This window comes from Pleurodeles waltl, chromosome 7 (genome assembly GCF_031143425.1).
Source record: "Pleurodeles waltl isolate 20211129_DDA chromosome 7, aPleWal1.hap1.20221129, whole genome shotgun sequence".
Lineage (NCBI taxonomy): Eukaryota > Metazoa > Chordata > Amphibia > Caudata > Salamandridae > Pleurodeles > Pleurodeles waltl.
The window spans coordinates 263,125,447-263,142,056 of NC_090446.1; the positions used below are offsets into that span (position 1 = coordinate 263,125,447).

Sequence of the window (16,610 nt, forward strand, 5' to 3'; positions counted from 1 at the left end):
CCTTTTGGGGAAGGCAGAGTCCTTCCAGCAAAGTCAGAGGCTAGCAGGGCAGCAGTCCTTCTCAGCAAAGCAGTCCAGAGGAGTCCTTAGGGCAGCCAGGCAGCTCCTCTGACAGAGTTCAGGTGTAGATCCAGAAGTGTCTGATTTGGTGGGGCCAGAGACCCAGTTTATTTACCCAAAAATGCCTTTGAAGTGTGGGAGACTTCAACAAGTGGTTTTGAAGTGCACAAGTTCCCCCTTTAGTTAAGTTGTGTCTGCCAGGGTCCCTGGGGGGGGGGTTATCAGTCCTTAGTGTGAGGGCAGGCCACTGGACTTTGAAATGTAAGTGTCAGGCCCGCCATCCTTCCAGGCCAGGAAGACACATTCAGTATGCAAATGACTGCAGATGTGACTGAGTATCCTTTGTTTGTGGTTGTCTGGGTGAAATGAGAAAGGGAACTGTCAACTAGCACAGACCAGATGTTGATTGGATACAGGCTGTAAGGCATAGAAGGTTTTAAGTGCAAAGAAATGATCACTTTCTAAAAGTGGCATTTCTAAAATAGTAATATATAAGTAATAGTAATATAAAATCCAACCTCATCAATAAGCAGGATTTTCTATCACCATTCTGGCCATAATAACTATGACCTGTTTACCCCTTTCAGATCATATTCTACCACTCAAAATGTATATGAGGGCAGTCCTAATGCTAGTCTATGAAAGGAGCAGGCCTCACAGTAGTGGAAAACGAATTTAGGAGTTTTCACTGCCAGGACATATAAAACACATATGTACATATCCTGCCTTTTACCCACATAGCACCCTGCTCTACGGGTTACCTAGGGCCTACCTTAGGGGTGACTTATATGTAGAAAAAAAGGATGTTTAAGGCCTTGCAAGTACTTTTAAATGCCAAGTCTAAGTGGCATTAAAAATGCACACACAGGCCTTGCAATGGCAGGCCTGGGACATGGTTAAGGGGGGAAGCATCACCCCTTTGCCTTTTGTCTCAATGATAAATCCTTGGTGTGTAGTGGACTTCTACCACCCACTGAGGGAAAATTTCTAATGTACCCTATATTGGGGTAAGTTTCTTATCTGGCCCCTCCCCCCACCCCGCACGAGAGCCAGAAAGAATCTGTTGTGCCTTCTAGGGTGGGGGTATGTCCCCATTCAAGGCAGTTACTCACAGTTTTTTGTGGTGTCATTTCAAAAGCCACAGTTCTGATGGGTTTTCTGTCCCTAGTGGGGCAAACTGGAACAAACCACCTATCTGCTCGGGGGTGGGCAGCACACAAATTCTGTGTTGCTCATTTTGGTGTGGAATATGGTCCAATGCGGGTGTGTGACAATATAACTCCCTTTTTGCCTCACTGTAAAATCCCTGAGTGATTGGTGGGCTTTTGATCCCCCCGATCAAAGGCTGGTTACGGACAACTCCCCAGTTGCAGCAAATTTCTTATCTGTTCCCTGGGAAGCAGAAAGACTATTAACCCTTCTGGGATGAGAGTAGGGCACAATACCAGGGTGGGTTGCCTCTTTTTTTTTTGGCGCCCTTTCCAGATGCCTGGTGTCTGGTAGGCTTTCTACTCCGCTGAGGGGCAAAAAGCATTGCACCCTTTGGGGTTGGGCTAACTTGAAACCCCACCCCTTGAAAAATGTTGGCCTAAAATGTCATGGTGTCTAATGGGCTTTCTCCTCCCTGGGGGTGGAAGATTGGGGACAAACCCCCCACTCCGCCTCCCAGAAAGGGCATTAAGCCTGTACTGTATTGTATTGTATTGAAACATGTATATAGCGCTTATCACCCTTATATAAGGTGCTGAAATGTTTGCTTTCATTAGTAGCATGCTACACCATGCAGGGTGTGTGGTTGGAAGGTTGTTATTTGTGTTATGATCCTATGTGTGAAGCGTGATGACCACCGGGGTGCCGTTATTGTGTTACGGGACGCACCACGTAGCAGTGTGTTGGATGATGAAGTGAAAGAGATAGATGCACAGTTTTATTGTTTTCAGTATGACTTGAACAGCTCTGCTGGTCCTTTAATGTATTTCATACAGCTGGTTACTGCACCACGTTGTCCAATCTCAGATTTGTGTATAGTTGTTGTCCTATGCTGGCATAACTTGAGGGAGAAAGAAGTGGAGAGATATATTAAGATGTGTGTTTTAATTATCATCCCATATCTTAGTGTCTAAGTGAAATGTAGAGAAGCGGTCAGATTGTATAGATATTTGGGGCCTGCAGTGAAAGAGATAGGTTAAAGTCCTCCAAAATAGTCCAGTAATGAGATCTCTTCAGTTATTTAGTGACTGTTCATCTGGCTGTACAGTGCTGGTGATGGACAACCACCATACCAGATATGTATTATGTGAATTTAATAGGTATAATTTGCTGCTGACTGCTGCGTATGATGGTTTTAGTGTTATTGTAGGACATAACTGTTATAGATAGAAGTACATAACCATATAATGCCAAGGCAAACCACAGGTCAGCCCTTTTTTGCTTACATACATAATGAAAGCAGTTTGCTGGTTGACTTGTTGAAATTTGTGGGTTGTAAGCAAAGGATTGTGCTCGAGGGTGCAAATGTTTTCTGGACTCTGGCCCTCATTACGACTTCGGCAGTCTTTCAGAAAGACAGCCGAAGCCGCGGGTGCCACTATACCGCCAGTGCTGGCGGTATATGTGGCTCCCTATTTTGACTTTTCCGCTGGGCCAGCGGAAAAGTCACATCAACATTGCAGCCGGCTCATAATAGAGCCGGCGGCAATGTTGATGTGCAGCGGGTGCAGGAGCACCCGTCGCGCATTTCACTGCCCGAAATTTGGGCAGTGAAATGCGCGATGCGGCTGTGCCTGGGGGGCCCTGCACTGCCCATGCCAAGTGCATGGGCAGTGCAAGGGCCACCAGGGGCACCTCAAGTCCCCCTTACCGCCAGCCTTTCCATGGCAGTGCTTACCGCCATGGACAGGCTGGCGGTTGGGGATTATGACCGCCAGGCGGATGCCTGGCGGTATGTTGGAGGGGCTGGCGGTATGGCCGTGGCTAATGCGCCATGGTCATAATACGCTGGCGGTACACCGCCAGCTTATCGCCGGCTGCCAGGGTCGTAATGAGGCCCTCTGTTTCTAGGATGCAGGTGGTGCAGTTATCTAGGAAATAGCCAGGTTTTCAAATGTCTTTGGAAGTGTATATGCTCCTGGGTGCTCCTAATGCTGACTTGTAGTGAGTTCCTGAGCTTGGTGGCTCGCATTGAGAAAGTAGCGCTTTCTCTGGATTTCTTATGGTAAAGTGCACCCTCTGTGGTAGTGTTATACCCCTATGCCAGTATAAGCCATCCCAAAATCCTTTTTTTTTTAAATAATTCCCTACCGGGCGTTCTAACCCTCTGCCTGGCCTCCCAGTGGGACAGAAAGAATGCAATGCCCCCTTTGGGGTGGGTGCAAGGCCTTACTTCAGGATGGGCTGCCCCACCCCTGTGAAGTAATTTACATCAAACATCCCTGTATTAAGTGAAGTGAGGGCACATGAGCCAAACTTCCTTTCATTTGCGTAATCACCTGTCTAGTGTGCATGTGCAGGGATGGGTGTGGGTAAGTATAAGCAGCCATCTTGGAGAGGGGCTATGCAATGACATTTTCTGTTGAACGCTACATTCAGTTTTCTTCACATGCCAATCACACAGGTCTGCCTGATGGGCTTTCTGCTGCCAGTTGTCAGATCATTTGCCCTTCAAATGGACCTGGGGCTTTTGGGTGCCCCAGACTCTTGACCAGGTTAAACGTCCAGCACCCAAGGTCTCTAGAGTGGGCATCATGCCTCACCATTCGTGAGTAGCTGGAATCCTTCTCTCCCATTAACTGTAAACTGACTATTCTTTACAATGCCAAATCACTAGGTTTTATCCTGGGCAACCATATGAACCTTCAAGGGCAAACTGAACCGCTGTCCAAACGTGCACGACTCCAGCTAAGACTGCTGTGGGGTATTAAGCAGTTCATTCCGGAGCAGGACTTGAAATCTCTGGTTCAACCACTGGTTCTTTCGGAATGGATCATGGCAATTTACTCCTCCATTCCTCCTAAAGCACATTTAGCACCTCCTAGAGCAGTGCTCCATGCTGCTGCCCATTTTGTGACAAGAAACCTGGCCACTTCTACCATATTCTTCGTTCTCTGCAATGGCTCCAGGTTTAAAAGCTAAACATCTCTGGTGCACTACAGGTATAAAAAATGCTGATTTTCTCCTACTAAAACCCCTCCTTTCAGTCAAGAACTCTACATATGATTTACGCATTCGGAGGTTGTGCAACAACGCTCTTGAATGCCCACCCACAGCCCGTGGCACATTCTTTGAGCACCTTTAAAAGGGAATTAGAAAGACTCTTGTGAGGCACTTGGGTTAAAGGGAGAAGTCCTTCTTTGCAGCTCCTCTGTTGACTTGACCGAGTCAATCTGGTTGTTTTTCCTGTTTTCTTGGTACTCTGTGGTTGTTCTGTTATAATTGTTATCTAATTGCCCCTTGGACTGTCTATTCAGTGACTGTTTGTTTATTTTGAATACTTTCTTGTTTAGAGTTGGTTTATGTTATTTGTGTACTACAGTTTTCCTAAAGACCCCTGACTGATAACTAAAGTAAACAAAGACATAAAGGCCATGTTAAAAATGAATACAGCCTTCATATAAAGTTCCACTTAAGTATAATGTTCGGGCCTTTGCAAACTCTTAAAACATGAACAGATGCCCAGTATTTTTATCAGGGAAAGGCGGCAACCCTGCCTCAATTAGCAAATCATACAGCTAAAAGATTGGTCCACATTTGCAAATTAGGGCAGTTTTCAACTTGTAAAGACACGCTTTATGGATGTTTTCTAGGGTATGGGAGACTGCATACATTTATGCTTGCTACCTGCAATGTTTGTGGTAATATTGAGAGACATTAACAATAAAAACCAGCCCAACAGACTGTAAAACAGGCCAACAAACAAACAAGAAAAAGCCCACACACTGACCTCTCCGAACAGCCCATAGGCCTGCATTATCCTGGGTGTCAATGTACATTAAAATACATGTGTGTGTGTGTGTCACATCAGCGTGGACAGTGGTCAAATTGCACTGCAGGCAATAATAATTATCAGATGAACGGACAATAAGGGAGGTGGTGGCTTTTGTGTGACTGTAATTCTAATAACAGGTGAGTAGAACATCAGTGAAGTTAAAATATGAAATAGTATGCACCTTGGTTAATATGGTTAAATATGCATTAAAGGATGTTTCTTTGTCAAAAATTAGACCATTCAGCTTAGTAGCGAAGGTGTTTACTAATCCCCATTGAGACAGGGGCTGATTCACAAGGCTAACTTACAGTTTAGAGTACATTTACACTTTTAGGTAAGTTAACTACTTATTTTTATTCATAAACTACACTTTTGTAGTAACATACACTTTTATAGCAAACCCTGCAATACACATGGCCAACCACCAGTACTTCAACTGAGGGGACTTACTATTAAACTGTAAGTTACAACAAATGTGCAGTTTGTAAATAGCACTTTGCAGTAAGCTTTGTACTACTATTGTAGTAGTACTACAAAATTTACGACAAAATGTACTATCGGTGCATGCTCAACATCCTTTGATTCTGAGCAAAACACTTACTGTCCCAGTCCCTATAACATAAAAAGGAATGTGCCCTTGTGTAATGTAACTGGTGCTCAAGTAAAGCGCTCCAATACTTTCAGGCCGCCTGGCAAGTGCTTTGCATCTTGTGTTAAATTAACACATTTTTGGCAATATTCCTGCATTACCGCAGTGCATGAGAGTGTCACACAAGAGTTACACTTGCCAGAGCTTGCACAGCTGATTAGATTAAGCTGTGAATTAAACTCTGTCCTGAAGTGCCTTGCCACAGCCAATGGCAGCACCCTGTCCAGTCCTTTATCTTCCTGTTTATAAACAGGCACAAGGCTGATCAGCACAGCCTTTTAGAGGTGACAGGTGTTATGTTTTGCCCTTGGACTTTTGCAACTGCTGTGAGTAAACAGGGGTTCTGGTATGTTCACCCTGTCTTACAGGCTGGATAGATGCACCCATGATGTAATGGTGGCATGTAATAAAGAGGCCCGGGACGTTTCACACCCGGCCAGTAGCCAAACATTTGCTTATTCAATTCATGGTGTGCGCTGCGCTTACACTGCATGCTGATGTGCTGCAGCACACCACAACGGGAGGCCCCCCACCAACAAACATTTTACTGGAGCAACTGGCCCCTCCTCTCCTTGCAGCAATGGGATTCAAAGTTCAAGCACTCAATCAATCGTGCGCTTCTCCCCAGTTCCAGCATGCACTTGTTGAGAGATCGGCTCCTGCCCACATCCGGAGAGTGGCTGCGACACAGGACTGGTCACCAGATCACAAAGAAATTTTAAATGACTAACATCCATGCTGGCTGTTAAATTTTCCCTGCTGCGAGCGGCCGACCCAACCGCGCATCTCTAGTTTGCATGGAGTACCAAGAGTTTCCACTGAGCCTACCAATCCTTTCCACCACAAGTTAAACAACTGGCTCCTGCTCACAGACACATAAAAAGATGTTTTGCACTTCATTTCTACTAGCTGTATGCACTGTTTAAAAATGGAAATGTTGGTATTTTGCACCTTAAAATGTCTTTTGAACTAAGTAAAAATATCGAGTTCTGAAGGCACATGGTTTTCAAGCAGTTAAACACTCTCTTTTCATTTAATGCTGAAAACTATATTCACTCTCCCCAGGTGCTCAGAAATAACTGTGTACAACAACCCTGCAGACAGTCCGGGATCACTTTACACTTCAAGAAATGAGGAATTGTGCAGGCCTGGGATAACACTAATCTGTCTGCACATCTAAGAGCACATTCTCTCTCCAGTGCACGGAGCACACAGATCTAACCTGTCACTTAAAAACAGCCACAAAAACTCTGTAGTTTTTCAGCCAGTCCCCTTTTTAGGTCGAGCCTAGGCGGCACGCATGCGCAGTCTCTCGACATGTTGTAATACACTTCTGTGGGCTTTCACCATGCTCATCACATAAATTACTTCCTAGGCCTGCCCTTCAAAATTCCTTTGGTTTGTTAGGTAAATGCTTTACATTTGTCTCACCTTGAGCCTGTTTGTTACCACCTCAGAGACTGACTTTGTTATATGAATTATTGCATGATTGGCCATATACCTTATTGTCGACACACTACTTTTTTTCTTTTGCCTCTTCTTACTCTATGAAGCGCACCGCAGGCGACAAAGGCTGCAACATCGAGGGGGGGTTCCTTTTTCCTTTATTTATATATAGCGCAAACTCGACCCAAAGATTTGAGTGCTTTACATGAGCAGTGGTTACATTACACCAGGACATATTTCTTTTTAGTATGCATGGGGAGATTAAGTGATTTGCACGGAATCACAGGTTGTTGAGCCGACGCAGAGACTCAAATCTGGTTCCCCCAGCTCCGAAGTCACCAGCTCAGGCCCTTACGCCACATCCCCTCCTCATTTCAGCAATAAACTTGGATTGCGATGTCCCAAAAATAGGTTTTGTGCCGCGCAGATGACAAATACTTTTTGTTTTAAAGCAACACAAAATCAGAAACACTTGTCTCATCCGTATGCAGCAGGATTTATAAACTGGAAAGTTACAATTCCACTTCAAAAACTAATTTCAGCAAATTGCAGTACTTGATGAAAATCCACCCAGGATACTCATTAACCATTCATTGGTGTTTAGTGGTCTTACTGAGATCAAGACAATGCAAATGTTTACGAGAAGGGTTTGTAAAATTGATAAACTAACAAGTGAGAATAAAAATGCAATGTGGCAGATCAGCGTGCACCCTGGGCTATGACCATGCATAAATAGGAACCACGGAAAGCTTAGAAGCTGAAAGAATGACCTGAAAAGTATACCTGTCAAGTTTTCCCATCCACTCGGAAACACATGTTCAAAATGCCGTTTTACTTCACCCAGAAGCGAAGATGGTCTTCTTTAAATCAGTTATTAGAGAGAAGTCGAAAGATTGCACCACATAAATGCCAATTCCCCTGATGTTTAGGTAACGCTAGCTCTTCCTTAAAAGCAGCGGAAAGGAGAGGGTGACACCTCACTCAATAGAAGTTGTTGGCTGGAGCAGCAGTTTCCTGTTGTTGCCTAAAAAGTGTGATTGTCTGTACAGTGCTGTTTTGAGCAGTTTAAAACGGCAAGAAAACTACTGTGAACTGATCAGGACCCATTAAGTATTAGACGTCAATTAAGCCCACATGCTCTTTACATTCTGCAGTTTCACTGGGCCCCAAAAGATGACAAAAATATAATAAAATTTAGGTAGGGAACAAGTAAATGACAGGACAAAACCCATACAAAGGTGTCCTGGGGGCAAAATTATTCTTCCATTTATACTTGCCCGAACGGTTAGGGCTACAACTAATTGTATTCATTTACTGATGATGCTCCAAAGTCAGCACCTCTGGCCCTTCGCCACATCCCCTACCTTATGCTTCTCCCTGTGTGTGATGCATGTACTACATTAGCATTTTTATAGTGAATACTACTTCTTTGTGGGTCGCTGAAGCACTCAGCAACACAACTAGTTTTATGTGTACCACTGACAAGCACATTACTCAGACCACCAATTTTAGAATTGGAGTCATTTAAATTTGCAACCCATTCCTAAATTCTTTCCAAGTAAATAGTTGGAAAATATACAAACTGGTGCCTTTTAAACAGAAAAAACTCAAGGGAAATCCTCAACGGCTGTCCCTGTACAGGATGAGCAAGTATTACAATATTAACTGCTCTCTGGAAACTCGCCCCATAATGCTTTGCTGGGCATTCCTTTCACAACACATTTTTGCCCATAACTCAGCTTGTGGTGGTTCTAGGACAATGGGATCACCATTAAAATGTTCACCACAATGTGCTATTTCTGTCCAGATTATCTTCTGGGTCCCCACTCTAGGTTGGGGGCGACCACAAAGTCATAATCTCTCCCACCATTCAATGTCTTTTTAAGCTTTCAGATAGCTGGAACTTTTGATTTACAGCTGGCAGTAGTTTGTGTTCTATTGCGTTTGTAATAATATTCTAACAGGTTTGCTAGGCTTGAAAATGTGTAAAGAACTATGCTCTTTAGGGATTTAATATATGGTTACACTACAATGCTCTTTGCCATGTTGTTTTCATGTGGATATGGCTTTTAGGGGCTGACTATATGGTTACATGACAATGTTTCTTCCAAATGCTATTTTTATTGTGGTACCTTCTCTGGGCTGTTCTGAGCATTTCAATCTAATGCCAAGTGTATGAAAGTCTATTTCTGATAAAGGCTTTTATTGGATTTACCTGATGATTGTATATGTTTTATTGAACTCTCCTTTATTGCTATTATGACCATGATTCATGCCAACTTAAAGATAAAGTACTGACTGGACAATCATTTATTGAGTGTTATTATTGCACGTCAATGATTGCCGATTCCTAGTCCACATCACCACCCTTGAAAAGGCCTTAGATTGCTCCGCCTCGCTAATCTGAGAGTCAAGCGCTACAATGGGGTGTTTGGTTCCCTATACCATCTGCCGTTGGTACAATAACTTGAAAGTCCGAGCCAAATTATGTGTGCAAATCCAGTTTGTAAACCTTATGCTGGTACAGTCAGACAACGCAACTACCATAATTTGCATTCTACTGTTTCTTAATAATGTTTCTTTAAATGAGGACTTCTCAATGCAGTGCTATAATGTGCCTATTAGTGTCAAAGCTTCCGTGTTAAAGAACAGTGGAATTTGTAGCACCTAGGATAATGTCTTGCATGGCTAAAAACTTATAAGGTCCCAAAGGTGAGACCTATTGGCTATGCCAATGCTCATTTTCCCCCACCCCATGCTATCAGGGAGCTCAAGAATTGCGAAGGAGACCACGTGGAGCACCAAAGCATAGGTAAGGAGCTAACCTACCTTACTGAGCTGCTGCAATTGTCATAGTTGTCAAGTCGACTTGCCATGTTTCAGCTTGGCTTTTTAGCGAACATCATTTTGGATTTTGGGCATTAAAACTATAACTTGAAAAGTCCCAAAATAAAACATGATGTAGGTTAAAAAGTGAGAACAGTAGATTATTTCATATGATAAAGGGACGCTTAACATCTGTACGTGAAATAAAAGACACCCTTTCAAACTAAGAGAAGCAAAAGTAATAAAAACAAATAAGAGTCACCATGACATGGGAGAGTGAAGCAGATAGAGAGAGAAGAGAGAAGTGGTGAAAAGGAAGGAGGAGCAGAAGGAAGAGGATGGAGTAGGAGAGGGAAGGGAGAGTGAGAGAAGAGATAAAGGTGGTGGGAGAGTGCTAAGAAAGAAAAGAGGGAAGTAGACAAATAGAGGATGAAGGAGAGAGTGAGAAAGGTACATGCTGGAGGGGGATACGAGGAGAGACAAAAGGAGAGGGGGAAATATAATGAGGTAAATTGGTAAGCAAATAAAGAAAGGGGTCAGAAAGGAGAGAGAAAGAGAGGCGGAGATTGAGTCTGGGAGTGAGGACATGAGGGAGTGGGCAGAAAGAAATAAAGAAGACTGAGGACATTAGAGGAGTGAAAGACAATAAGAAGGGAGAAGAAAGGGAAAACAGGAGGAAGGAAAAGAGATCGCAAAGGTGAGAAAGATGAAGTTGGGGTGAAGCAAGAAGTGAAAAGCAGGAGAAGGGTGAAGAACTGATGGAAAAAGATGGAGGACAGATAAAGGATGAAAGTTAGAAATTATGGGAATAAAAAACAATTGTGGATGAGTAGGAGGGAGTGATGGAAGCAGGGCAGGGTCAGAGAACAAGAGGACGAAGGCAGAAAGCAAACGTGGAGGGCAGGGTAAAAATAAGAGAGGAATGAGTGACAGCCAAAACAGAGAACAGAGTGAGAAGGAAAGAAAGGGGGGGGGTAGGAACTTGCTGGTCTGTAAAAAGCAGGTCCTCCCAAGCACTACCTTAGCTTACGTGTTGTCTACCAGTCTCTGGACTTGATTTAGAGGTAGGGGGCGGTGGATAAATCAAATTTCTTGGATGAAGTGATAAATCTGAAAGAGAATTCCCCATGTAGGATTTCCAACATCATAGCATTAACGTCGCCTGAGTACTTCCACTATCAGACAGTCAGTTTATTCACTGATTGTCCTTTGTGCAAGGAGTCGATGCCGAGCCTGCTGATCTACATGCTTGCTTCTTTACAGAATGGGATGCAACAGGAGAGTCTGCCAGTTGCCGCTTATAATTAATACTCCGTTTTTCAGGGGATCCGGTCGTCTGTGCCACTGTCCACTTTGCCTGTGTCTTTTGTTTTCAGACTGTCCCATCTTCTTTAGAGTTCCATGAAGGACCGTCACAGATGAGCTAAGGGCGTCATTTCTAAAAAAAAAAAAAAATTCTTGACATTGATGCAACTGTCTTATTTCACTCAAAGTTTCACACACAGTGCTTCAAATGTGTCGGTACTGAGTACCGGTACTTTTTTATTTTGAGAGGGAGAATACTTGCTCTTCTCAAGAAAAACGTAATACCTTTAATTGGAGAGTACCGGCACGTCTCAGAAACAAGCAGGTACTCTGATACTGAGTATCTGCACTTCTATTTTTAAATTTTAAGCACTGATCACACAAAAGGCTTGAAATGTCGCACAACAAACGCACTACACACGAGAATGTCACACTTGTAGCGAGGAAACCTTGGTTCTGGCGCGTCTATCTAAACTACAAGTTGGGCAAAATAATGTTGCTCGTCTCAATCACAACCTTCCGGAACTGCTTCTTCTCCTGCGGTCCCTTCATTGGTTACCGGTGGGTAAGAGAACTGTTTTCAAAATCTGCTGCTTAACTCACAACGCCCTGATAGGGTATGGTTTAACTATCTATCTACCTCAAAAGCTCATTCAATACCGTCCATCGAGACTCCTCAGATCCAGTGACAACGCTTTGCTCATAGTCCCACGAATCACACGGACTCAAGCTAGGGGCAGGTCCTTTTCGTACCTAACCCCTCTTTACTGGAACAACCTGCTGCTTGCACATTCGCACATGCATTTATCGCCTCCTCCTTAGGAAAGCTCTTAAAGCACTGTTATAACTTAGCCGCCCTTACCTGATTGTGACTTACCCGCGCGCAGGGGTACCCCTCTGGGGGTGATTCGTGCGCGTTACAAGTTGCATTAAAAACATACATATACAAATTTTAAACCAGGCAGCTATGTTCGTGCGAGTGTATCATCATGAAAAATAGAAGATGGACTACTGTGCCTTTGAAAAAAGTGGTGCTGCTGGGTTACACTTTAAAACAGCGGCACGCTTCAACTGAAGGTCCATAAATGTCCTAAAAGAAACACACGGGGCGCTTTGATCCTGGAACGGAAGAGGAGCGCGAGACACAACACACATTCCGGTTGCCTCTGGTCAAAGGAAGACTAAATAACAGAGTATCGAAGGACTAGCGGAAGAGCTGTAGGTAACCATAGGAAGTGACGTGAGAAAGGCCGTAGTTTAGAATAGGCCGGATGGCTCTCGTCAGCGGATATGTGTTCAAAAAACTTCGTGACAAGAGGGTTTACAGTTGCTGTGGCTTGCACGTCTTTCGGTGCACGGGAGAGGTAAAACACACCCAGCGAAGAGTGTCCGACAGGCTCTGGTTGGGCTAATTCGCTTAGCAGTTGCAGGATGTACAGGGGTGCCCTGTCCGCCCTCTGGCGGTGTACTTATCAGGGCAGAAGGGGTTTATCGTGCAGAACAGTTGTGTCAGTAACGCGCCGTGAGGGGGCAGACTAAGTTCTCCCGGCCCCATGCCCATCTCGTAGCGTGTCTACCCTCGGCAGCATCTGTGCTCATGATGTGCAAAGATGTCACCTTATCGTCGGAAGTAATGTCACGGGACGTGAAGTCACAGCCCCGCCAACTCAATGGGAATGAGTCTGTTTTCCAGTCAAGGCCGAGGTACACACTGTACTCAACTGTGTTATATATACTGTATGTATGCATGTAAAAAGTTCTGTATTCAAACGGCAATGTGTTTGTGCTCAGCAGATCACATTTATAGTAAAACGGTAGTGAATAAAACGACATGCATACATTTACATAATAATGCACATACTTTTAGACGTCAGTGCTGGAATTGGGAAAAATAATACTCCCGGAACCGATACATTAATGAATTTTAGTTGATTTGTAGGTGTAAAACGGCATTTTTAACTGACTTCGCTTACCTATAACATCACTTTTTAATATATGAAGAAACAGAGTAAAAGGACGTTATAGCTAGAAGAAAAAGTCGGTTAATAATACAATTTTATTGGTACTTCCAGTTTGTGTGTAGGGGTGTGTGTGTGTGTGTATATATATATATATATATATATTTAATTAATTTAATTAGGGTAACGGATTCTCTGAGGGTGTTATTTAATTTTCTGGCTGTTTTCTGTCAGTTGCAGCACCTTTGATTAGACCTGTGAGGGGACTGACTTACTCTAAGTCTAAGTAGGAGTACATTTACATCTGAAGTGACATGTTCTTCCCTAAAGATTTAATTAAACTTCCCCAAACCCATTCCTGTTTAGTGCCCCGCTCCTATTTGCCAGCCACTAGCCCTTTTCCCTTCCGCTTTTACTACAAAAACGTACTTTTGTGGAGACCTAACACCAGAAAAGATAGGTGAGATAGAGATCTCGGTCTGTAAGTCTGTGACTGATATTTTGTAGTATGTAAGTAGTACTATTTTACTTTTTATAAATGCAGTCTGTGAATTGGGTCATGAGTTGCCTCTTCCCCCCAGAAGCCTAGCAGTTGTTGATCCTCATGGATGCCTCCTTCCACGTCAGATGAGATTATCAAAGACTCGAAGAAATGTTTGCAGATCATGACATTCATGTATAGCTAAAGAGAGAAAATTGGCCCGCATTTCAAGATGCCACGTGTTTACTACCTATACCATTTATACCTCAAATAAGGATTCATGACATCTCTAAGGCCAATTGTGAAGCATTTCTTATAACACCCCAAAAGATAATGAAAATTAGAGTGGAGCAGAGGCTGTATCTGAATTGTGTCAACGACCAAAAGGGCTAACTTGATGATCATCCGAGCCAGTAAAAAGGGTGATAATTCCACCAATGGTCATGCCATTTGGGGTTATGCCATTATGGCATTTGATGCAAGAAGTGATGAGGGCTGCGGTTGGAGGCCAAGAGAGATTCAGTCTACATCCCAATCCTTGTCTTTTAAAATGACACTGGAACTATGAATTAGAGTAATCCCTCTGATTGCCGTATGGGTGTTAATTCTTGCCTTTAAACATTTTCTTTTCTAATGAAAGATGCTGAATGCTGGGCAGCTCAGCAGCTGGAAGAAAGGAAAGCAACTGACCAGATTGTGTTTATGGTCTCATAGTGCCCATCTGCCTCCAAGAGACCCAGGGAGGTATTTTGCTTGTATGCCTGTCACACTTCAGCCTCGCCCTCCTTCATATCTTAACTCGAATATTCGTGTGGTTGAAGAGAGAAAAAAAGGGTCATAAAGGTTGTGATTTAGAGGGTGAAACATGGAAAGATATAAAGGTAAGTTTGAAGAAACCCGTGGGAGGATATTTCTATGGAGCTAGATGGGAGTTACTTAAAATTGTGAGGTTTTAAATAAAGGGAAAATGGACAGAGGAAGAGCAGAGAAATGCACAAAGGGAAGGGAAGAATAGCAAAACGAATGTAGGAAGAGGAGAGAAAACCTGGGAAGGGTGTTGGCAGGGGAAGAGAAGAGAATGTTAAAGGAGCGGGGAGAGGAAGGGAAAAGTAGCAGAGGGAATGGGAGAGGAGTGTAAAAGGAGCGAGAAGGAAGGGAAAAGTAGCGGAGGGGGAAAAGGACAGGATATAAGGAAATTGGGTTAGGGAAAAGGCTGTATGTGCGTTGGCAAGGGACTAGAAGTTTAAGAAATGTTAGGGGAGAGGTGAGGGGAAAGGAGAGGACAGATGAAGTAGGGAAGAGGAGAGATAGGGAAAGAGGAGAAGAAGGAAGGTTATAATAGAGATAGGGAGGAAATGAAGGGAAGCAGAGGGGGGAGTGGGGTATGGAGGATACAAGTGATAGGGTGGAAAGGGAAGGTATGGAATTAAGATTCAGGAAAGGGTAAGGAAAGGGAGGAGTGGGAAGAGGAGAGATAAAGAAGGGGAAGTACGTTAATAGGGTGAAAGGGAATGGTAGATTAGAGGAGAGGAGACTAGCGGTAGTAGGGAAGGGCAGGGGTGAAAAGGCAAGGCGCAATGGGGTAGAAAGTAAGGGGAGAGATGGAAAAAAGGAATTGTAGGGGAAAAGAAAAAGGAAAGGACAGAGGAAATGGATAGGATGGGGAGGAGAGGGCAGGAGAGGAAAGTGAAAACAAGGGGAGGAAGGGAAGTGAGGGGAGGGTTGGATGGGGAAGTATGGGAAGGGAAGAGGAGAGCTAGGTAAGTCAAAGAGGAGTGAAGGTGACGGGAAGGGAGAGAAGGAGAGAGGTTTGAAGGGACGTAAGTAAATGGTAGAGGAGGAGAGGTAAGTGGAGAGGATAGAAGGAAATTGAAGGGACAAGGATAGCAGAGATGGGGAAAAATGAAGTAAGGTTAGGGGTCTGAAAGTGGAATTGAATTGCAAGATAGTATAGGAAGGTAAAATGAGAGGACAGAAAAATAAGTCTGGAGAGGGGAGGAACTGGATTGATGGGAAGTGTAGAGGAGAGAAGCAACGGGGAAGGGATGGATAGAAGATATAGGAAAAGAAAGGGAACTCTGAGGGAGTGGAAGGAAAAGGACGGTGGGAAGGGGAGAGGAGCAAAAGGGAAGGGTAGTCTGGAGGAGAGTAGAAATGGGGAAGGAACGGGAACAGGACTTTATGGGAGGGGAAAGTTAAATGAAGAATAAGGAAGGAAAGAATGGGAAGAGGAGAGATGGGGAAGAAGAGTAAGGGGTTGAAGGACAGAGGATAACAGAGGGGAAGGTGAGGTTTGTGAACTGTAGACGATAGAAGGAAAGGTAGTGGAGGTATTGGATGTGGAGAGAAGATAGGTAAGGAAGGTAAGAGATAGGAAAGTAAAAGGGAGGAAGAGAAGAAGTGTGGTTTGAAGAAATAGGTAAGTACAAAGGGGAAGGAGGAGAGAAGGAGGGAGAGGATAGAGGGAAAGGGAAGCCACGGGATCAGGATGTCAGGAAGGAAACAAAGGAAGGGGTCATTATGTTTGGGGTCAAGGACAACAAGTCTTCATGTTTTTGTCCTTGGAACAAGTAGGCTCAACCCCCTATAGCACAAACCTTTTGACTGCCAGTTCACAGTAGCACATTATGGAGCTTTGAGGGGAATTGTCTGCAGTTGAGGTAATCTTTGTGTCCATATACTAATGCTGTTAGAGCTTGTATTTATGGTGCATTAATGCAATACCTTTATAATTAGGGGGAACACTCTAAATATATCTTCTAAGCTCGGACTGCAGTGCTGACAGTAGTTCCAGTAAAAAAGAAATGTGTACGTATGTCTGCAATGTATAACAGTATTAGGCTCTGTGTACTGCTCCCAGATTACTCTCTGATTAGATGCAAATATTTGCAGAACCTTGAA

General features: G+C 43.8%; 1 protein-coding gene across 1 annotated transcript in view; it reads left to right on the plus strand.

Moving 5' to 3' along the window:
• Positions 1-12,529: 12,529 nt before the first annotated feature.
• Positions 12,530-16,610, plus strand: part of ZFP64 (ZFP64 zinc finger protein) — a 61,780-nt gene continuing 57,699 nt past the window's right edge. The window contains exon 1 of the mRNA XM_069243629.1: positions 12,530-12,974. Coding sequence (XP_069099730.1) covers positions 12,941-12,974 — 34 coding nt within the window. The 5' untranslated portion in view covers positions 12,530-12,940. The remainder of the gene's footprint in view (positions 12,975-16,610) is intronic.